The following is a 22,159-nucleotide window of genomic DNA, read 5'->3' as shown; positions in this document are numbered from 1 at the left end:
TTTCCCCTGCCATCAGCAGCGGCTGAAGGGTCGGCTGTCTTCGAGATGCTCCAGACCAGACCACCTTGGGCGTTACCCTGGCTCCCTCCTCCAAACCAAACAGGCTCTTGCGGACGGGCGGCACCGTGAAGGTGGCGGGGGGTTTGCAGGGGAAAGGCGGGCGCCCTGCCTGGTGCCCACGCTTCCCCGGGAGCAGCCTCCTGCCGGGATGGCCACCACCCTGGAACAAGCCCTGGCCCCCAGCATTGCCACCTCCCACGAGCGCTCGCAGCAGGGGTGGGGAGAAGCACCAGCTGAGCAAGGGCAAGCGTGGGGACACCTGGGACCAAGCGTCCTCATGTCCCTCCCCACCACTGGGGAAGATGTGGGTGTTGGGGAAGGGCTCGCTGCTCCCTGGAACAGGTTCCCCCCATCTGCCGGAGCCGCCCGTTGCAGTTGACGCTAACCTGCGCTGCGGCCGGCAAGCTCCGTCCTCGACGCTGCTGGTGCTCTGTGCCAGGAACAACGGGATGGGTGCAGCTTCTCGGTGCTGCTGCAGGACCTGGAGGGCAAGGATGACGTGGTGGACTTCAAGGAGTGCACGGTCCTCCTGGGCTGCCTCAGCACGCTCTGCAGCAACTTCTGCGCTAAGGCTCACGGCCCCCCCCCGCCGGCATCGAGCCCCAGCTCGTGGCTCGAATAAAACTGCCGTCACCTCCCCAGCGCTGCGGAGCCTGTTGGTTTGCACTGGGGTCACTGGGATGGCAGCGCTTGGGACCGTCTGTCTTGGGGAGACCGGGGCCGCCCAGAAAGCTGGCGGTGTGGGGCACAGCGCAGTGATGGCTTTGGGGCGGGACGTGGGCTGGTGACCAGCTTTCTCCGGGGAGCCCAAGGGATGCCTCAGCCCTTCCCAGTCCCTGCACCCATCCCTTGACTCAGGCCTCGGTCCCCAGGCTCCCCAGTAGGGCCAGCAGCTACTCCCAGCAGCACCCAAACCCACCCACCTCCCGCTAATGGGATCACACAGCTCGTTAGGCAAAAATGAGGCGCGGGCGAAACCACCTGCGTGGAGCTGCTGGGAAAGCCTGGAGGCGAGGGGGCTGCGTGGGGTACGCTGGGCAGTGCCACCCCGGCCAGGCTATAAATTGCCCATCGTGCTCCGGCTGCAGCACCCCGTCTCCCTGCCGCTGCCCGACCTGCGCCGACGCCGGTGAGTCTCTGCGCCCCTTCCTCGTGCGTCGCGCGCTGCGCGGCTTTGCTCTCCAGCTGCAATCCGCCCAGCTGCGCCCCGAAACGCCTCCCTGAGAGGCACCGGGGGTGCGGCCGCCCCTCTGCAGCACCGCAGACCGATTTGGGCAGGGTGGTGGGGACGGACCCCCGCTGCCACCCGGACCCCATCCCCAGCGCTCTGCCCTCCAGGCGTGCCGGAAGCTGGCCATGGCGTGTCCCCTGGAGCAGGCGCTGGCCGTGATGGTCACCACCTTCCACAAGTACTCGGGGAAGGAGGGGGACAAGTACAAGCTCAGCAAGGCAGAGCTCAAGGAGCTGCTGAACAAGGAGCTGCCCGTCTTTGGGAGCGTAAGTGGCCATGGGGGCACATCCCTCTGCATCCCTCGGAAACGCCCAGGCGCGGGCGGGAGGTGGTGTAAGGGGCAAGAGCAAACCAGCCTCGGGTCTTTCCGTGTAGCACGGTGCCAGCCGGCGTGAGCCGAGGTGGTCTCTGAATTTCCCCGCAGCACGCGTGATGGCTGCAGCCCACGCGTGACATGCTGAGACCTCGTGCTCCCGGGCAAGCCCTGGGGAGAAGGAGGGATGAGGCCAAGAGGACTCGGGCTGGCGCATGCTCAGACTGAAAGGAAACTTGGCTTTCTTACACCCGCAGAAATATTTTTGTTTGGCAAAGAAAATCGTACTCCGATTTCAGTTTTGTAATCTTTTTTTTTAACCCCCACTTCCCCTTCTGGCTTGTGGTTTAAACTGGGAGGAGGGAGGAGAATTTTTTAGCCCAACTTTGTCACGTCTGAGAGGCGTGTTTGCCGCAGCCGCGCCAGCGAGCCCCGGACCACAGGTAAGCCACCCGCCTTCCTAAAGGCCACCTCCTTCCAACGGCAAAGAGAAAACCCTCCTTCAAGGCGACGGGAGGGAAGCCCAGGCTTTTTACATCCTTCCTTGCAAGCAGCGGGGCTGGATGGAGAAGCACCTCGCTCAGCCGTGCGCCCCAAAAACCGCTTACCCCCGCCGTGCTCTACCCCCTCGCAGAAACAAATGGACGAGGCGGAATTCAAGAGGCTCGTGAGCGACCTGGACCACAACAAGGACAGCGAGGTGGACTTCAAGGAGTACGCCTGCTTCCTGGCCTGCATCACCATGGGCTTCAACGAGTTCTTCAAGGACGGTCCCACCAAGCAGCCCCGCAAGAAGTGACCCCCCCCCCCCCCCCAGCATCGCCCTGGGGCTTTCAATAAAAGCTTTTCCAAAGCCTCGGTGTGCACCAGCGGGGTTCTGTGCGCCGCGGGTCAGCGGGCGGCGGGGTGACTCACGCCTTCCTGCGGCTCTGTGGGATTTTCCACAGCGCGACTCGGCCCCGGGAGGCGTTTTGTGGAAAAGCAAAACAGCTCAGCGCCGCCTCCGAGCGACGTACTCGGACGTCCCCCCCCCCAAGCCGTCCTTCCTGGCCCGGGGAAGAGGCTCGGCGCACGTTTAGCTCAAAACACGTGAGCTTCCCTGAGCCCAGCTCAGCTCTCCGGTCGGCGCAGGCTGCCCTGAGCAATGCGCTGGGCTCGGGGAGAGAAAGCCGGTCGGGAGGAACCGGACAGGAATACGCAAGGTCCGTACAGCGCACAAAAGCCAGAGCGTGCCCCCAGTTCTCCGGGGAAGAGCTGTTTCCGAGACCTTTAGCCCCTCTGGGACGTGGGCAAGCCCGCGCTGGGGGACCGTGGCGGAGAGGGTCGGCCTGAGCCCCCCAGGCTTACCACGGGGCCCCGGACGAGTGGCAGCTCCCTGGGCACGTCAGCCCGCGCTACTAGCCGGGGCTAGTATCTAGATACTAGATACTCACACAGGGCTCACCCCCTGCCCCTCCCCATAGCCACAGCAGCTCCAGGCAGGCCTGGGCTGGTTTGCAGAAGGTGCTGCAGCTGCTCTCCAGCAGCCCCAAAACCCCAGGAAAACCACCCCAGATTCAAAAAGCCCCTACAAAGCATCCGCATCATTGCGTGGCAGAGCAGCCCCCGGCAGAGCCTCTTCCCCGAGCCCCCAGGTCCTTCCGGCATCGCCCCAGCAGCTCCAAACTTCACCCTGCCCCTTCCAGGGTCTTTATAAAGAGCCCCCGGGAGCTTCTGCCCCCTCCCAGCCATTTACACCGGTTTGCGCTTGCTAACAGGGAGATTGGGTTCAGGCTCGGCTGTTCCTTTTGCCGAAACGGTCCTTAGAGAAACCCCCAGCCCGGGTTTCGCGCCCCGCCGGGCATCGGCGCAACCTGGAGCTGGCAGCGGGACTTCATCCCCTCTTTTTCTCATGCCGGTCCCTTTGTTCCGAGGGGGCTCAGCCAGGCTCGGGGACGCTCGGGGTATCTCTCAGCCCTTGCCCCGTGGCGCACGGCCGGCTCACCCCACGGCAGGGAGTAGCAAACTGCGGGCTCCTGGCTTTCCCCCACAGCTCCCGGACACGTGCCTGGGACGTGCAGACACCAAAATAGCGCTCCGTTACACAACGGGGCGTTGCGACGCGCTGCCCTCGCGGTGAGGAGGCAGAAATTGCTTGCAGTCGAGTTAAAAACAGAAAAAAAAAAACCCCAAAACAAAACCTCACCCAAACCCCAGCACAATAACAAAGCCGTGGACAAACCCCGCTCGGGTTTGTGCGGCTCAAATATCTCTGGGGATTCTGCCAAAAGCATCGCGCGTGGCATCTCGCCCCGCACCGCCTGCCCTCGCGCCTCGTCCCACCGCTGCCCTTGCTTCAGCCCTTGTCCCCAGGGATTCTCCTCCACCCAGTGGTCCCCGTCCAGCCCCGGGGGGCACGTTTTGCTCTTTCTAACCCAAACCAGCCACCTTGGCCGTGCAGAAGCAGGACGGTGTGGGGGGGGCAGGGCTGCTCCGAGGGTTTCCTCTCCTCCTTTGCCAGCCAATGTCCAGACGGGCGCCGGATCGGCGTCGGTGCCTTCCCACCCGGGTAGCGAGGGAGGTGTCCCAGGCGGGGCTATAAATGCCGTGGCCTGACGCCGGCTCGCCTCCCGCCCTGCCCGTCCTCGGCTGTTTCGTTGGAGCTGCGGGTGAGTTGTTTTTTTTCCTACGATGCTCTGCCCCCCCCCGCCCAGCTAGCCCTCCAGATGCTCTCCAGATGTTGCCCATCCCGCAGCGGGGTCCCCCTGCAGAGGTTTTCCCCCGGGGCTGAGCGTGAGGCTCCCACCGCAGCGAGCCAAGCTCGCAGGCTGCATTTCACCCCTGAGGACTGGAAAAATGCAGGTGCCCCTTCTCTGCCCGGCTTGGGCAGGAGGGGGCTGCTGCCTCCCCCCACGTTCTCCCCTCCGGCACGGCATTTTTGGATGCCGCTCAGCACCGGTACCAGAAGGCAACGCCCAGCCCGACTGCTAGCGGGAGGGTGAAATTAAGGAGGACATGGCGATGCATCCTGGTGCATGCCAGGGAGTGGGGCAGCCCAGCAGCCTGCACGGTCCGTGCAGGGGCTGGGGAGACCGTCGGCCCCCCGGCGCGGGGGTCTCTGGGGATGCGGAGCTCTGCTCTCAGTTGCTCATTCTCTGGGCGCCTGCAGGCTCGCTGGCATCCCCCATGGCGTGTCCCCTGGAGCAGGCGCTGGCCGTGATGGTCTCCACCTTCCACAAGTACTCGGGGAAGGAGGGGGACAAGTACAAGCTCAGCAAGGCAGAGCTCAAGGAGCTGCTCATGAAGGAGCTGCCCAGCTTCAGCGTAAGTGTGGGGCAGGGGCTGCCACGTCCCACGGGCAACGCTGGGGACGCGGGGGTGCGGCCCTTGACACAAAACCCCATTTTAACCCCCCTCTTGCCCCTGGGCAGAGACAAACCAGCGAGGCCAGCTTACAGCAGCTCATGTGCCACCTGGACAGCAACAGCGACAGCGAGGTGGATTTCCAAGAGTACGTGACCTTCCTGGCCTGCATGGCCATGATGTGCAACGACTTCTTCCAGGATTGCCCTGACAAGATGCCACGCAAGAAATGAGCGTGGGGCACCGGCCCCGGGCTCCATCGCTACCCCCGTGACCCTCCCACTGTCTTCCTGATGCTCGTTCAATAAAGGTCTTTTGAAACAAAGTCCTCTGCAGGCTTTGCAGCGTGTCCCGCGCTGCAGGGACAGGAGGGCCGCCGCACCGGGGGAGACGCTGTGCCCCTCCCGCGTGCGCGGTGCTGGTAACGGACGACGAGCGAGAGCACGAGCGCTGCCGAGCTGGGGTTTGCCGTGCCACAGCACGGGCCCTGCGTGCCCCGAACCCTCATAAACCGCCCGCGGGGCTGATCCGCGCCGGCCACGTTCGCGTGAGTCAGTGGCAGGCTCTGCCCGGCAGCACCCTGCCCTGCAGTCCCGATATAACTCCTTCGTGGCCGCGCAGGGCAAGGCAGGAGCTTTTGCAGGGATTAATGCGTCCGACCAGCGCCGTGATAACAGCGACGGGTGAACAATTTTTTTTTTAACCCCGATTATTAAGCTCGCACGGGGTCGGCATCTGTCTCCCCGCCTGCTGCTCCGTGGGGCAGGACCTGCTGCGTTGCGAAGTCACCCAGGACCCTTGTCCCTTCCCCACGCCAAGCGCAGCCTCGGGGAGCGGGCTTTCGGTTGCGTTCCTGCTCGGGGTGGGGTTATGGGGTGCCGAGGAGCAGCGCGCCCGCTGCGCCCAGCCGGCCCCCCTGCGCGGGAGCACTCAGCCCACGGCTATAGACGCGAGGAGCCGCGCAGCCACGTCCCTCCCTTGCCCTCGCCGAAGCCTGTCCTGCTCACGTCTCGAAGTCTCCGTTTCCTCCCTCCGATCCCCTTTTCCCCCCGGCTGAACAGCTGCGGCCAAGCCGGGCGCCAGATGTGCAGCGTGTCCCTTCCAGATGTGGAATGTCCCCCCGCTCCAAGCCGCTGGGAGCTGGTTCTTCATCGGTCCGCTCGGGGCTGCTCCCGCAGGCACCGGCGAGCGGAGATGCCACAAAGGCTCGCCCCCCCCCCCGCCCTCGGCCGCCCCCCCCGGCAGCCCCGGGGCTGGTGCGGAGGCGGCCGGAGCCGGGTTTGGGCTGCGCCCCGTGACTCACCCCGCAGCCACCGGCCCCGGCTGATGCAACGCCCCGGGGCGGCGTGACGGCGGGGATGCGGGGCAGCCCCCCGCCCGCTTGGGGCCAGACCCTGCGGGCTTGCGCCCAGCCGGGTCGGGGGGGCTGTGAGCATCCCCCGCGGCGGAGCAGGAGCGATGCCCCGGCCGCCCCCCGCTCCCCCCCGGAGCAGCTCCCGGCCGCTCGCTGAGCTCCCCCCAACCCCCGTGCCGCGGGCTGGACCCGGGCCCTGACAAAGACGAGGAAGTACCTTTCTAGGAGGATGTCACCTTCCTGGTGGCCCTGGCCATGATCTACAGCAACGCACTGAGCGAAGGCAAAACGCAGAGCTGGGCCAGCTGGCAGGGCGAGGGGCCCCAGGGGCCTTTTAGGGGCCTTTTGTAAAGCCCTTTTGTAAAGTTTTGTGTAATTTCCTATTGTTAAGCTTTGTTGCGCTGTTTCTGGTCATTTTCGAACCTTAAATAAATTAAAGCTTCATGGATAGCACTGTGTTTTTCCTCTTGCTGGGTGGGGGTTGCACCCGGTGCTCACGTCCCTGCAGACGGATCCTGCTGGGTGCTGGCGATGCTCTGCCCGTCCTTCTGCCCAGGACTCCCAGCCAGGCACTGCACCCTCGGCTTTGCAAGGCCTGGCTTGCCAGGAGACTGGGGTTGAAGCTTATCCCCCTGCTCCCCCAAATGGAAGGTGTAAGGGTTGTTCTACAAAGCTCAGCTTCACAGATCCAGCGGTCACCCGAGCATCAATATTAGGGGGGGAAAAAAAAGCTGCGCCACAGCTGTATGCCAGAGGCAGGTGAACGGGACCCCCCCCACAAGCCCTTGGCCCTTTTTACACCTGATCTGTGAAGGTTGGAAGCTGGCATGATGCTCTTCACAGGCATCCCAGCCTGCCTGCATCCATCCACACCCTCGTGCCCGCCCTGCCGCCATGCCCGCGGGGCTGTACCGGCTCCGTCCCTGCGGCACCAGCACTCCTGGCCCCGTGGCGGCACTTGGCCACGGAGCAGGTACCAACACCCCATGGCAGCTCCTGCACTGGAGCGTGGGCTGCCGCAGCCCCGAGGCAGGGCATGTGCTGGGAGCTCCCGGCATGTGGGCACGTGGCTTCCAGGGCAGGTTGGGCAGCAAACGGTGGCACGAGGACCCACGGTGCACGTCTGACCCTTCTTGCCTGCCCCACAGCACATGTGTGTCTCCTCCCACATCGCACAGGCACATCCCTTCACACCTCCCCACATGTGTCCCAGCACGCCTCTTAAGACTCGATGATCTTAAAAGGTCTTTTCCAACCTTAATGATTCCGTGATTGTGTCTCGCTGACGGTGCACCCGTGGCCCGCTGGCCAGCCCTGCGCGGCTCCCCTTGCCAGGGGGGTCGCACCCATCTCCCTCCATCATACAACCCCTTTCACTTTTTTGCGCTTTAGGCTTTTTCTGGTGCGGGTTCCTCATGCTCTTGGATTAGGAGGCTGACGAGGAGACGTTTCACCACCACTGTCCTTCCCATCTCCCAAAAGCCTTAACGGCTAGCACGGGCTTTTTGCTGTGCCAGTCCCACCAAGCACGGGCTTGGGGTGAAGGCTTGGCCATCCTTGGGCACAGGCTCCTCACCAGCCCCCCCAGACTGTCGTTCCCCCAAGACACGCAGGGTTTAGCAGCCTGTCCCAGGCACCGGGGACACCATGGTGTCTCCCACATGCGGCAGCATCCCCACAATGCTGGGAACCGGCAGCAATTGCCAATGCCCCCGGTTATCATCAGGCAGCAATTACGGCTGCCGGGAAGTGCCACCTCCTAAGACCGGCTGGCAGGCTTCCGGCATGCTGGCGTGCCTGGATTTGTAACGTCTTTCTTGGCTGCCTGGCCAGCTGTTAAGAAACGATTTGGGAGGAGGAAAGCTGCTCATGGTTTTGGAGAGGTGGCTGGCGGGTGGGATGCACTGGCCATCCCCCAGCACCTGGGCAGCAGTGTGCTGGGGGCAGACACCACATCTCCAGCTAAATTCAACAGCATCAGGGCAGGTACACATCCCCCGTGGGGAAAAACCAGCATCATCCCACTGGAGACCCTCACCCAGCACCTTTCGTGCGATCTGGAAAAACTCCTCTTCCATCGTCTCCACAAAGACCCCCAAACTCCGCAGGGAAGTCCTGGCTCCTGGAAAATCCCTGCACTGTCACCGACCCATGATGCTGGCTCCCTGCAAATGTCTCTTTCGGTGTTTTCCTTGTTTTGCCCTAACGAGTTTGGTGCGTCCCCTCCCTCGTTAGCAGCGGGAGCAGTCAGTTCCTGGAGCCAGGCAAGAAGCTGCCGCCTGGGCGTGCTGCATAGCCTTGCACAATTCCCGGGGTTATTGCCCCAAAGGAAATTTGAGGGTGTCACAAATCATAGCTCAAGGAGAGTATAAAAGAGACCTCGTCTTCACCGCGCCGTCACTGCTCCTGCCCGCTCCTCACCTCCCGCGTGCCGCCGTCTGCAGAAGCCAGCCCCACCGCCACTGGTAGGTAAGTAGGTCCTTGCCAAATGGTGGCTTCAGCCTTCGTGCCGTTGGAAGAGCCGCCGGGGTGACCCCAACCCCGCCGAGCAGCCGGAGCCTGGCTGGGGCTCCCGGAGGAGAGGGGGGTCCTCCTCCTCCGATGGGGTTTAACGTTTTGCTGCCCGTCTCTCCCTAGCAAGATGAAAACTGACCTGGAGCTCGCCTTGGAGTGCGCCGTCAACATCTACCACCAGTACGCCATGAAGTGCCCCATAGACGACTACCTGAGCAAGATGGAGTTCTCGAAGCTGCTGAAGGAGACTGCCGAGCCCTTCCTCTGCAGCACCATGCCGGTGAGAGCCCAGCTCGCGGGAGCGGTGGCTTCCTTGGGGCGTGGGGGTGGCCGAGAACCTCCCAAAGGGGAGGGCGGGTTTTTCTAGGGTTTTCCTGCAACGGCGCGATCCTTGCCGGGCAAGCCTCGAGCCATAGCTGTGGGCTGGCAGGGCGACCCGAACCCCGCTGTGTTTGGGGCTGACTCTTTCTCGTGTCCTGCTGCAGCCTAACATGTCTGTCGATGACTACATAAGCAAGCTCTTCGCCAGGGCAGACTCCAACCATGACGGTCGCCTGAAGTTCACCGAGTTCCTGACCACGCTGAATCTCGTCGTCATTGATGCCCACAATCGGTTCCACCAATGTCACGGGAGCCATGACCAGCACCCAGACCCCTGCCACGGCCAGGACCATGGTCCCTCAAAGTGAAGCGCTTTTCCCAGGCTGACTGTGCCCACCGGATTGTGGTCCTCCAGCAGCTTCATCCCTGCCTCTGGTCCGCAAGCACAGACAAACCTGTCACCAAGGCTTCGTCATCTGCTCCTGCCTATGGCATCGAAATAAAATTTCTTTCTTCCAGCACCAAATGCCTCTGTTTTGTGTGTCCTGTTGTCTCCGGGGAGGGTGCGATACGCACCCGGCCCACGGCCGTGGGGGGTTACATGCTGACCGCACCGGAGAAGCGGTGGGAAAGGGAAGGGCATGGGGGGACCCTGCTCCCTGCAGAGCGGGGAGCCAGGACAACGGTGCTGCCGGGTGCCAGCCGAGCAGCACAGGCTGCGTGGGCTCCCCTGCAGCACGTCAGAGCCCCGCGCGCTCCCGCCGCCTTCCCGAGGCTCAGCAGGTTCCCCGCGCAGGGCGGCTGGCCGTGGGGCGCGTAGCACCCCGTCGCACCGGGGAGGTTCCTGGGCAGCGGCAGCCGGAGCATCCTCAGCCCCGGCTCCCCCGGCCCCTCTTTGCACCAGCGCCGGGACGTGCCGGGCTGAAGCACGGCTGGGGGCTGCTTCCCCACGCGGCTGCCACGACCCAGCTCTCGAGCTGGGGGTGCAGCACCCTTGGGGCGTGTACCACGCTTTCGCCGCCCGCGACGCGACCGGCGCTTACCTTGCAAGCCCCACCGCAGCGGGGAACGAGGCCGAGGGGCTTGGAAGAGCCGGCGTTTACCCCGCGCCATAAAGCTGAATGTTTCTGTTAGCGTGAGGCAACAGCCTCCCCGGTCGCAGCACGTTTACAAGCCACCGCGGGCTCCTGGGGAGGAGACGCGGGAGCGGAGAAGAGCTCCTGCGGCTGTGCGCTGAGCGGGAAACCCTCAGGCTCGGGAAGCTCCGACATTTCCAACATCGGCCCAAACCAGAAGCCTGTCCCACGCGAAACGGAGCCGCAAAAAGCGGCGCGGGGCTGTTGCGTGGTTCTTGGCACTTGACGACGCAGGCGGTCGCTCTCTGGCTCCGCAATCTCGCCGTCGGGGAGCAGCCCTTGTCCCGCAGAGGCAGAGGTGATAGAGCACCCGGGTGCCGGCTGGGCATCGCTCCCCGAGTTGGGGCTGCCTCCCCCGCAGGTTTTGGGGAACGTGGCTGGGAAGGAACTCGGAGCCCGCGGGGTCTCTCTGCATGGGGACTGTGCCAGAGCACGGGGCAAAACCCAGCCTTGGCCGATGCTTTGCAAGGCCGGCTGGGGAATGAGGTTGCGATTTTGGATTGTCATCAGTCCCTAACGAGTAGAGCAGGAAAATAAACAACAAAAGGCAATGAAGTGAGTCAGGGATACCAGAATAAAACTCATGCAACAGTTCTTGATACTGCCCCCGGGACACGCAAGAAGCATCCTCAAACAGGAGTGGTTACCCTTTTGTTTCGCTGCTCCTACCCTCTTCCTGGAATCTATTGTCTTATTTTCACATCTTTTTATAGTTTCTTCATTCTTCTAGTACCTGTTCTGCTAACGCAAGATGGGTGGCACAGAGGTGGCTGTTGCAAAACACTCGATAATTAATGCTCCAGCCAGTAAAGACCCTGACCTCAGATTTTCTTGTTTGACTGCCAATTTCCTCGACCAAGTTTCTGGAGCAAGAGGAAAGGTCTGATACGAGTGATGTGGGAGTCGAAAGTAATGGAAAACACTCTGGAAAACAGGCTATTAAAAGGCGGATGCTGCCTTCATCTTTGCGAGCGTTCAACCCGGTAGTATGGTAGAAAACGGAGAGTTCCCGTTCGAAACAACCAAGGGACAAAGTTATCCACGTCTCTCCGAAACCGCCCATCTTTCTTCTACGCCGCACGAGCGCGCGCAAGGTTTTCAGCACGCCGCAAAACCCGCAAAGTTTCGGCAATGCTGCCACGCCGGACTTGCCCTTCGCACGCGCGCCGAGACGCGACGGGACGGCCGGTGTTTTTCCCATTCTTTGCCCAGCAAAGCGGCTCGGCCCTGGCGGGGGTGACGGTGGGGCGGAAGGACGGCATTTCTAAAGCCCGGTGGGTGCAACCAGGAGCTATGTGCAGAGGTATGAGACAGGGAAGGGTTCAGAAGTTCCCACCTTGCAATTTCCAGGTACGGGAAATGCTAACTCAAGCTGTTGCTTGCGGCAGGTGTGTCACCATCTCTGATGAAAGAGGACCTCAGACATGTATAAAAGGGCTGCCCAGGCTCTTGGATCACATCAACAGACCCATCCTCTGCAAACCCTTCTGGGAGACGAGGGTAAGTAACGCCGCAACGGTTCCTGCAGGAAATAAGATGAGGGGGAAGCGATTTTGAGTTATCACTTCATGCCGTGCCCGTTTTACTCCAGGGTGATGCTTTCTGCCCGGGCCAGGGCGGGAGGCTGGTTTTGGCTACAACAAGACTAAATTAAGAGCATTTCTGGGCCATCTTTAGTGGAGGTGTAATTGTCCGTGGCAAGGAGAGCGCCCTTCAGGGGTGTCACCTGCGCAGTGGCACCCGCGGGTGAGCGCAGCGTCTCTGCGCTGAGAAGGGTTTGCAGCCCAAAGAGGACAGCGAGATTCACAGAGAGAGGAGGAGGAGGAGGTCAGGCAGCGGCTGCAACAGAGCCCGTACCTGAACTGTGCTCCCTGCCTTGAAGTCATTCTTGCCGTCAGCGGCATGGTAGATATGCAAATACGGCCCGATGCGTTTGTCTAATTTGCCTGGCAAATGCCTCCAGGTGAGTGAGAACAAGCTGCTTCTTGTGCGAGGCTAAAATTAGAGGCGGTTGGTGCGACGCTGTAAAACGGCGATAGTCCTGGAGCTGCTTATTACCCGCTCAGCGCCGAGGAGCTGCCGACAGCCCGCGGGCACGTTGCTGGCTCGCTCGGCTCCGCCGCGACAGGGCTCCGAGCGCAGACCCGCCGCTACGCTGGGGAGGTGCGGCGCAACCCCCCTTTGGGGTGCCTGGGGTGGGGCCGAGAGCGCGGCGTGCCCGATTTTTGGCACATCTCATGGCTTCGAGGTTTCTCCACACAGTTTCTGCGGGTACCTCAGGAGCTCAGCCATGTCTGCAAGCACCCAGACCACAACCACCCTTCCCGAGACTCGGCAGTTCCCCGGAAACTGCACGCTGGACATGGCCCTGAAAACCATTGTGGATGTCTACCACCGTTACAGCATCCGGGAGGGCCAGCTTGACCTCCTCAACTTCAACGACTTCAAGACACTGTTGACTGAGCAGGCACCGACCTTCCTGCAAACTTGTGTGAGTGCCACACTTGCGTGCTGTGCTCCCGGGAGGGATGCTCTCCTCGGGCGCTTGTGGGGGGAAGAGGCTGAGGTTGCCTCCAGGGCTGCTCCTGGGGGAGCGGGGTGCCATCCCCACCAAGGGCTGTGGTCCAAGGAGTGGGTTTCTGTGATCAGACCCAGCTTGTCCATATGCTATGGGACCATCCGCACTCATCCCTCCTGCCACTGCAGGGGTACAGAGCAGCCAAAGGGGCTTGGGACAAGAGCCTGTCCTTCTGGGGGTTTAACTAGGGGCTGACTGCAAGGTAGGAGGGGCTCACAGAGATCCTGCAGCTCCCAAACTCTTCCCAGGACGTGCAAGAACAAAGCTGGCTCGGTTTCCACCAGTGGGTGTGCAGCCCAGGGAGGGGGCACGCTCACACATGTCCTGTCCCCCAATTTCAGGGCAGGAACAACCATGACTACCTGAAGAAGCTGTTCAAAGAGACAGACTTAAATAAGGACAGAGAGCTGACTTTCGAGGAGTTCACCATCGTCTTGGCCAAGCTGTCCGATGACGCCCATCGCATCAGCCACCGGGATGACCGCTGTACACCAGACAAGGATTGAGTCTCAATGCATGCCCCGTGAAGAACTCACAGGGGGTTGCTTGTAGGAATTGGGCTCTGGCTGCTTTCTGTCCGCTCGGATCACTCATGCTTGTGAGAAAATAAAGCATCACTTGAAGTTCACGGAGTCCTTCTTCTCTCAGCACTCCCTTTTGCATCCGTCCCCTGGTTCGGGAGGGTGGGCATCAGCTGCAGCAAACGCATGGTCCTGCTGGAGCTGTGGGATAAAGGCTTGCCTAAAGGAGGCACCCCAAAAACCCGTAAAGGAAGAGGTTTACGAGCGAGATGTGGTGACTGGGCGAGAGCTCTACTGCTCAGTGTCTGGTCCAAGCCAAGAGGGCTGGACTGATGGGCTGGGAGGGTATTAATGGCCAGAAGACCAGCACAAGACACTGCCTGAGCTCTGCAAGGGTTTTAACCACCAGCTACGACATATAGCAGTCATATTCAGGGTTTTTCCTCCTGGCAGAGGAAGTTTTCTGCATAGACTGGGAAGAGCAGAGCCAGCCCAGCCTGGGGAAGCACCTCCTGTTTTGCCCATCCTCACCCAGTTTTTCCCTTTGACAATGCCAAGTGCATCCTCTGGGTGCAGAATAACCTGTGAGCGGGGAAAGATGCTTTAACACCCAACTGCAGATCACAACAGCCTTTACCACAGGGACAAGCCAGGGTGCTCTTAGGAAAAAAAAAAACCACAGAAGTTGCTATCCGTATACATAGCTTCTGGTCTGTGGAGAGTTCTGAGATTTAAAGTTTTTTCTCTAAATCCCAAAGAAAACTCTAATTTCAGATTTATCCCCACACAGACAAGTCATCCAGAGTGCCCCCTCGAACCCTGCCAAATCACTTGCTACCCAGCCAAGGTGAAACACCCACTTGGTTTCCACCTTGGACCTTTCCACCAGCAAAATATTCTCACCAAAACCCCGACAGGCTCCAACGGGGCACTAGGATCTTGTCCCCGCCTGGGCCATCTGGGAGGCGTCTTGCAGCACCGAACTGTTTCTGGATACTAAATCCACTGTGCTCCAGCTCTTTTCCTCACCAAACGCTCCGGTACCACCACCCCATGGGGCTCAGCGAGCAGCTGCCCCAGCACAAGCGAGAGCGACGCTTTGTGTGTTGCAGCACAGGCAGGAAGGGCAAATGCAATGGCCAGATCCAACCCTGCAACCTGCCAGAGCTCCCGGAAGGCTCGGAGAGGCTCCGGCACCCTGCAGCAGTTGTGCCGTGCCTGTGTGGGCAGCAGAGCTGGCTCTCAGCTCCCTTGGAGCCGGACCAAGGTGGTGGTTTGTAGCTGTTTGATATGGCAGAGACAGATACGAATGCTTTTGGCTCGAGCTGAAGGACTGAGAAATCCTTTCCCCTGTGGCTCCAGGATCAGAAAACCTCTAGGCTGCCCTGGCTCCCGTGGTGGCTGCTCATGCCAGGTCGCAGCTGGACCTGATGATGCTCAAAGGTGCTCAGGAAACAGGACTCCAAGCATGTCCCCTGGCTTCCCCAGGCTAAAACCACGTCTAGCGACCAGAACACGTCCTATCCTGATCCTGGGCTAAAACCTGCTGTGAAACGCAGCAAACCGCATAGTGACAAACCCTGCTGTGCCCTCTTCCCGCAGCCGCCAGCCGCTTGCCCGTAAATGTGTATTTTGAAAGAGTTTTGCAATGATTGTCAAGCTCGGGGCGTCCCGCCAGGGCTCAGGTCCTCAGGGCACAACCCACCCCAGTCACCTCGAACCAGACCTTTCGCTTGCCGTGGCTCCCGGGCTGCTCGCGCCCCGCCTGATGCCCGCTTCCCACTCCTTCCCCTCTGCAGCTCCGGCAAGCAGATGCTTGCTCGACGCCAGCGAGCAAGTCCTGGGGCCAGGACCGCGGCTTGCTGCAGCCACCTCGGCGCGGCTGGACAGGGAGGCTGCCCTTCGAGACGACCTGCAGAGCCAGGCAAAGAGCTGTGCCAGCTGCGACCTTAAGCGGGACCCAGGTTCCCCGGTCACTGTTGTGCCCGCACTGGTGTTTAAAAAACCCCAAATACCTGGGGTGTCATCCCCGCTGCCTGGTAGGCACGTCTGAGAGTCTAGCCACCATCCCTCTTTGGAAATCCCTGGCCTGTCCCATGCCCTGTAATCCCTCCTTGCTCTTCCCTGCCTCTGGGATGGTAAGATGACCAGAGGTCCGGCTTCCCGAGATTGCTACAGAACGCTGCAACTGAGCCGACGGTCCCCGACACCCTGTTGTGAAACGCCCCGGCCCTTCTCCAGCAGTTCCGTGCACCAAAACGCTCCTGTTGCGAAACGCCGGGCACCCCCGGCGGCGAGGGCTGGGGTCCGAGTGGCCACCGCGTGCGGACCAGGGCTGCGTCCCCGAGCAGCTCCCTGCACGCTCCTGCCCCACGTCAGCTCACCTGGAGCTCGCCCCAGGCCTGTCCGCGGCACCGTTTTGGCCTCCACTTCGTGTCTGAGATTAGCATCGTGCTCGGCAGGTTAAACAACCCCCAAACAGGTCAGCTGAATCAGCAGGCAGAGCATTTTAATGAAGCAGCACTGGAAAATCTCGTTTTGCTCCCGATCTTAGCTGCTCTGAGCCAAAGCGCTTGCGCTGGGTCTCTGCAACACTCAGAAACCACAAAAAAAAAAAAAAAGACACAAAGTGAGGACACAGTCCTAAACAGTAAAAATACACCTTTCAGCCACACCTGGTCTCCACGGCTCAGAGCACACCTTGGGTGGGGAGAAACCACCCTTGGCACAGGCTGTCGCTAACCCGAGGAGATGAAATGAAGTTCCTGGAGCACCATCAGGTTGGGAACCCATCCTGTATTACTCGTCTTTCATAAAGAGCCGTTTGCTGCAGGCAGGGGTTGGCCCCCGGCGCTGGGGCACTGCCCTCAGCACCAGCTCTGGCCCTGTCCCCGCGTCGCGCATGTAACCCTGACCACGCCGTCCGTGCTGGGCTGGGTGAAGCGGCGGGGCAGTGGGATGCTTTTGGGCGTACAGGGCCACACGGTGCTTGTGTGCACCAGGTCGGCAAGGATGGGGACGCTACGGGGCCAAGCAGCGCTGGTTCCTTGAAGTGAATGATGGGGTGGGTCCCCTTTGGCTCGTGGCATGAAGAGACACCCCTATGGAGGGTGTGGAGCGGGTGGAACTGAAGAAGCCAACAGGAATGGACTTCTGTTGAGAGTTGATGGAGAATTGCAGCCCCAATAGCCAGGTGGAGGGGGTGAAGGGGACAGGACCATGCCCTGGCCTCCTCCCTGCCACCCAGCCAGAGTACGTGACACCAACCTTGCGGGAAAAGCCACAGAGACCCCTTTTAAGGAACTGCCCCGGAGCCTTAAGCAATGCACATGTCATGAAGATGGACTGGAATCGGATGAAACGGAGACATTTCACAACTGGCGGAGTGGCGCAGGCGGACGGCCGGGCTATAAAAGATGCTGCGCTTGGGACTGGCCCCGCTCCAGCCTGAGGGGATCTCGCTACGTCGTCAGGATGAGCAAGGCAAGTCCAATGGTGGCTCGGGAATTTAAGGTCTCCGTACTCTTTTCCAGATGCTGGTTGGACCATCGGAGGTGCAAGGACCCTTAGGGAGCCTCTCCTCGCAGCGTGAGCTGCCATCAGTCACTAGCAGAGGAAAACCATCTCCACTCGGGCTCATGCGAGCACAGCCCACAAGGAGAGATGTCTTCTCCTGGAAGAGGCTCCCCACAGCACAGTCCAGCCACCATCTGTTGTGGCTCCAGATATTATTCAGTAATTGTTTCTCTTCCAGACCCAGGAACATCTCTCCGAGCTGGAGAAGGCCATGGATATCATCATTGATGTCTTCCACCAGTACTCGAGACGGGAGGAGGACCTAGACACCCTGACCAAGAAGGAGCTGAAGCTCCTGATTGAGAAGCAGCTTGCAAACTACCTGAAGGTGAGTGGAGTTTCTCGTGACCCACATGGGGGGGGGGCAGCCGGGCTGGACCCCATTGCCTGAATACCCCCAGGGACTGGATTCACTCTCTTCCCACTCTGCTCTCCTGCCCCCACACCTCCTGCCCAGGCCCTTCCTGTCCAACTGCCACTTTCCAAACGCGCTCCATAAAGAGGAAGGATACCCGCCCAGGTCTAGATGAACCTGCAGCCAGATATTTACCCCCATCACCTTATCTGCAAAAAAAAAAAAATCAGGATCATATTGCCCAAGAGCTCCTCTGCCATCTAGGAGCAATAATGTGAGAAATATCACCCAAAAAGCCCATTTTTTTGGTAACTCATTTTGCTAAAGCAGAAGGTCGAGTGTTTTTAATCGGGCGCGCTAAAGGAGGGGTTCGTGGCTGACATAACGCTGCTGCCTGCACCAGTCTCCACGTTGCACGGTGTCCTCGCAGTGATGCTAGCCCGTTGCTCTGGTTGCTTCATCACCACGGGTGAATCATCCCTGCACCCAAAGCAACGGGTGATGGAGCCACACACAGCACCAGGCTACTGGGGACCTGGTACCCGTGAGGGTCCCAGCAAGGCCCCGGGGGAGGCTTGAGCTGCGAATGACAGGACTTTGCCCTCACCACGTCCCTTTGCAGCACGTGAAAAACAAGGCTACCATTGATGAAATCATGAAGGACCTCGATATCAACAAGGACGCGCAGATCAGCTTCTGCGAGGTGATGCTGCTCATCACCCGTGTGACCATTGCCACCCACGAACACCTCCACGACGTTGAGGACCAGCAGCACCAACACCAGCACAAGCACCAGCACCACCACTGAGATGGGCCGTGGTCCCCGGCAGAAAGCACCCGAGCAGTGCTTGCAGCCCCCGGTTTTCTCCCCTCCACCCCTCTCCGCCCACCTCCCTCCTTCCCTTCCTTCAAGTTTGATGGTTTTGCTGCCAAATAAAGTTTTGCCCTGAGGCTGCCAAAGCTATTCTCTGTGTCTGCATGGGTCTTCCTCGAGGCAAGTCCTGCACCTTGCTCTCTCCCAGCACAGCTTTAAACAGGACAAATCCGCATTGGAGACAGGCTGCAGGTCCACGGGGGCGAGGCGGGTGCCTGGGGAGAGCAGGGTCATCGCAGCGGGTGCTCACAACACTTTACATTATAATGTGCTCCAGAGGTCAGGGAAAGCAGTATGATTTGACAGGTCTTTGCAATTTCCAACTAGACAAAAAGCCCTTTAGACAAAAAGCCCTTTTTGGCCTGAAAACACTCTGCACATCTCCTAGGGCTGAGCTGTGGTGGTAGGCGAGAGCCGGGAGGAAGGAAGGGGATGAACGAGCACCCTTTTCTGGAGGAGCACCCTTTTTAAGGCACTTGTGTTCTGCGGGGCGCTGGTATGGGGCTGGAAGGGAGCTGGGGGGCAGATGCTACAGCCCGCAGCAAGGTCCAGCTGCTGGGTTTTGTAGGGACAAGAACTGAGAACAACCCCAGCTCCTCACTCGGAGGGTCCCGAGGTCGCACCGAGGAGCTTTCCAGAGTGGGTGGCTGGAAATGCCCACGACGCTGCTGGGCAGCCTCCCCCCGTGCACGCTTAGAGCCTGGCTACTGATTCGCAAATGCCTTTTGCAGGGGGAAAAAGGAACAGATGTGATTTCCCAAGGGTGAGTCAAAGCCCTGAAATCACCCTGCTCGGTGAAGGAACCTGCCGCAAGCTTCCCCAAACCAGCAGCGCTGAAGCAAGCCCCCCTGGTTAACACAAGACTGCAACGAGTTTGCTTCACTGCTGCTGGCCAGGTTGCTTCAGCTTCCTTTGGAGTCAATTTTGACATCTGAAGTGCTTGTTTTCTATACCATCTGACAAGGTAAAGTCTGCTGCGGGGACCAGAGTCCATCCAGCTCTGCCTGAGCCCGCACGGGGTGGCAGGTGCCCTCTGGAGTCGGATCCTGCAGCCGACACTCAATCCTGCACCCCAGCATGGGTCATGCACCCAATCCCACAGCTCTTCAGGGTCTCTGGAGCAGGTAGGACCCCCACACCCAGGAGAGAGAGTGGAGCTGGTTCATTCCCACCACCCTGCCAGGGCAGAAGCCCATCACCTCCAAGAACTGAGCCGTCCCCAGGGCCGGCCCGTAAGGGAATGCCCAGCTTTTGGGACAAGGGCAGGTTCGGGTCCCACGTGCAGCCGATCAGCCTTTCAGGAGCTTAGCATCCTGCCTGGCGGTCAGCCCTTCTCTTTGCTGCAGCAGAGGCATCTCCCTGTGCAGGGGCTAAGCACACAAATCTGGGTGCTGGGGGCACCCACAAACCACCCTGGGACCTTCCCCTCGGGATCCAGGCAGGAACCAGCCTCGAAGCTCGCAGTGCTGACGCAACAGGATATTTGCCAACACAGCAGGACTTTACGGTCCCCTGAAACCCGGGGTGCGGGACGCCTGTTTTGTCACCCGCCAGGGCTGTTGGACCATCACACCCCAAGTGGTGAAGAATGAGCCACCGCACGCCCTGAGCGTAGCGGGACCAGGACACCGACGCAGGGCTGAGAGCAAGCAGAGGCGATCGCCGGGTCCCCCCTTAATAGCAGAGCAGCCCCATGCCCTGGGCTTTCACCTCAACAGAGCTCAAGGCTCCCAGGCAGAGGAGACACCAAAGCAACGCGCGGCAGAAGGCGTCGGGTACACCCCAACCGCGCCGTGCCCCACGCGGCAGAGGGATGCTCGGTCAGGCTGGTGGGCTCTGCTGCCCGTGGCCACGCTGTTTGGGGACGGCACCTGCGCTCCTCCAGCCTTGCACCCCAAGCGCGGCTCTCCGGCAGCACGAAGCGGGGGGTGCGCGGCCCCCAGCACCTCCTGCCTTCGCCCCCAGGCGTCGAGGCAGCTTCGACCGTCGCAAGCCGAGGACCAGGCAGTCTGCGGCAGGTTCCTGCTGCCACCTGGTGGCATATGCCACCGAGGCTGCTGGGGTGGCCACCAGCCCCGGAGCACCCCACACTCCCGCCCGGCTCCCCAGGGTTGCACCCTGGCCCAGCGACCACAGCCAGAGCCCTGTCCTGTGACCCCCAGGGCTCGGGGGGGTTGAGGGGGTTCATCATATCCCCTATTTCCACACCACCAGCGCTCCATGCAATAAGCGGGAATATTCCAATTTGGGTGCCAGGGACAAAAATGTAATGTTTGGGCTAAGCTGGAAGCACCAGAACGTGCACCAATTTGCAAACACCCACAACCCCTCTCTCAGAGCCCCCCTGCTCAAGCCACCACACAGTTTTGCTGGCAAGGGCTCCTTTCTTTCTCAGCACTACCACACCAGCTCTTCTTACCCGTGTCCTCCGGGGAGCAGGGGAAGGGGGAAGCACCACAGCTCCTCCAGGGCACAGCTCAGAGGAGCAGGCAAGCGGTGAGTGCAGGTAAATGCTGAACCCTCCTCTCCTTTCGCTGCTCGGGAGAGTCGTGCCCCACATCCCTCTCCCCAAGCTCTGCCCCAACGCCATCAGCTTGTATCCGCACCCTGCCGAGGGTCCCAGCTTAGCCCCCGCCTAAGGACTATACGTCCCCTGACCGCCACCCTGTCCAATTCCATCAAAATAGCCCCGGGGTGGCCCTGCCAGCCCCTCACACCGCTGACCCCCTCCCCAAGCTCCCAGGCTTGGAGGAAGAGGGGTGAAGGCTGCAGGGCCGGCTTTTATGAACGACCCTGCAACGAGGGGATGTGATCCAGCTGGGCTGAGCTCTGCCTCCCAGCTGGGACCCAGCCCCAGCATCCCCACCCTGCCTGGTCCCCCTGCCCGCCACAGACCCCCTCCACCCACCGTTAACCTCCCCCACTTGCTGCAGACCCCCTTCACCCCCCGCAGACCCCCCAGTGGGGTCAGCAGCCCGCTGGCCGGCACAGGACGGGTTGCGCAATGCCCAGCGTTGTGGCAACCGGGGACTTTGAGGCACTGTGCGCGTTGCATTCGTTATCAGTCTAGACACGCCGATAGGGATGAGCCACAGTGGGGTAAAACTGGTCGGTCCGGGGGTGCCGGTGAGGCCTGTGGCCAGGAGCCGACCCGCCGTCATGGGCAAACCTGCGCCCAGAGCCCGGCAAAGCCGAGCCTGACGCTGCTGTGGAGGGGGACGTGCCGCCACGGGATGGCACCGTGGTGGCAGCAGGCTCGGAGGGAGTAGCCGGCGGAAGGAACTGTCTCAGAGTGATTCAGAGCAATTTTCCTCCTAATTCCCCTCATTCCCTGGGCGGACGCGTGCTAATCAGGGTGGCAGCGGCGGAGGGAGGAGTACGGCGGTCGTAGGTGCCATTGCCATGCGTTGCCCTCCCATCCTCCTCCGCAAGTGCTTCCTGCCCGGTGCAGTGGCTTCCTCGCTGCCACGCCTGGCTACCCCCCAGCACCCCCGGTCCTGGGGTCCTTCCCACGCCTGGGCATGCACCGTCCCCATGGCAGAGTGATGCTCTTCCAAGATCGTTCATACAGACATAGGGACCCACCAAGATAAAGCCTTAAACCTGAGCACGTGGCCGTCAGGACGGCTCCAGCCCATGAGAAGACTGTGCCCGGTTGCGCGGCCATCCCAAAGACAGCCCTGAAGCGAGTCGCCCGGTGCTGGGGCTCTCCCAAAAGCTCCAGCTCTCCCAAAAGCTCCAGCTCCAGAGGACCATAAGCTGCGAGAGCAGCCCCTGGGCTGATCCGGCTTCCTCCGAAAGCATCCGTATGCCAGGCAGCCCGTGCCGCAGAGGGCCTGCAGTGACTTGCTGCCTCTCGTCTCGCTGTGCCAGGGTAAAATTTAGCTCTAGACGATGGTCTGCATCTCATTTACAACCCACTTAATTGCAGAGCTGTCTTGCGCTGCGCTGGCGGTGTCAGCAGCGGTACGTGGGCGGCACGGG

At 61.0% G+C, this 22,159-nt stretch overlaps 5 protein-coding genes across 6 annotated transcripts; all 5 read left to right on the top strand.

Moving 5' to 3' along the window:
- Positions 1-1,083: 1,083 nt before the first annotated feature.
- LOC309414189 (protein S100-A4-like) lies at positions 1,084-2,403 on the top strand (the record flags this gene model as incomplete). Its single annotated transcript, XM_082011483.1, has 2 exons — positions 1,084-1,557; positions 2,239-2,403. The coding sequence occupies exons 1-2, from the start codon at positions 1,417-1,419 to the stop codon at positions 2,401-2,403; spliced, it is 306 nt and encodes a 101-aa protein (XP_081867609.1). The 5' UTR covers positions 1,084-1,416.
- Positions 2,404-4,769: 2,366 nt separating this feature from the next.
- LOC309414171 (protein S100-A4-like) lies at positions 4,770-5,179 on the top strand (the record flags this gene model as incomplete). 2 transcript variants are annotated; one of them, XM_082011458.1, is made up of 2 exons in its annotated part: positions 4,770-4,907; positions 5,015-5,179. In XM_082011458.1, the coding sequence occupies 2 exons, from the start codon at positions 4,770-4,772 to the stop codon at positions 5,177-5,179; spliced, it is 303 nt and encodes a 100-aa protein (XP_081867584.1). The 2 variants fall into 2 exon arrangements, with proteins under 2 accessions (XP_081867584.1, XP_081867585.1); XM_082011459.1 differs by having other exon boundaries at positions 4,770-4,913.
- Positions 5,180-8,941: 3,762 nt separating this feature from the next.
- Positions 8,942-9,503, top strand: LOC309414138 (protein S100-A12-like; the record flags this gene model as incomplete). Its single annotated transcript, XM_082011420.1, has 2 exons — positions 8,942-9,094; positions 9,300-9,503. 2 exons carry the CDS (start codon positions 8,942-8,944, stop codon positions 9,501-9,503), a joined length of 357 nt encoding a protein of 118 aa, XP_081867546.1.
- A 3,058-nt stretch (positions 9,504-12,561) lies between these two features.
- LOC309414413 (protein S100-A8-like) lies at positions 12,562-13,355 on the top strand (the record flags this gene model as incomplete). Its single annotated transcript, XM_082011727.1, has 2 exons — positions 12,562-12,762; positions 13,191-13,355. The coding sequence occupies 2 exons, from the start codon at positions 12,562-12,564 to the stop codon at positions 13,353-13,355; spliced, it is 366 nt and encodes a 121-aa protein (XP_081867853.1).
- Positions 13,356-16,822: 3,467 nt separating this feature from the next.
- LOC309414389 (protein MRP-126-like) lies at positions 16,823-18,263 on the top strand. The gene is made up of 3 exons (XM_082011699.1): positions 16,823-16,853; positions 17,125-17,274; positions 17,924-18,263. The coding sequence occupies exons 1-3, from the start codon at positions 16,845-16,847 to the stop codon at positions 18,107-18,109; spliced, it is 345 nt and encodes a 114-aa protein (XP_081867825.1). The 5' UTR covers positions 16,823-16,844; the 3' UTR covers positions 18,110-18,263.
- The last annotated feature ends 3,896 nt before the right edge of the window (positions 18,264-22,159 follow it).

This window comes from Phaethon aethereus, assembly GCF_964289735.1.
Source record: "Phaethon aethereus genome assembly, chromosome: 28".
Classification (NCBI taxonomy): domain Eukaryota; kingdom Metazoa; phylum Chordata; class Aves; order Phaethontiformes; family Phaethontidae; genus Phaethon; species Phaethon aethereus.
Note: the sequence above shows the minus strand (reverse complement) of the source record. Positions and strands in the feature narration are given on the sequence as shown.

Excerpts from the sequence above, each read along its gene's own strand:
- LOC309414389 (XM_082011699.1), top strand. Across the intron at positions 17,275-17,923 it reads AGCTTGCAAACTACCTGAAG|CACGTGAAAAACAAGGCTAC; the intron begins GTGAGTGGAGTT and ends GTCCCTTTGCAG.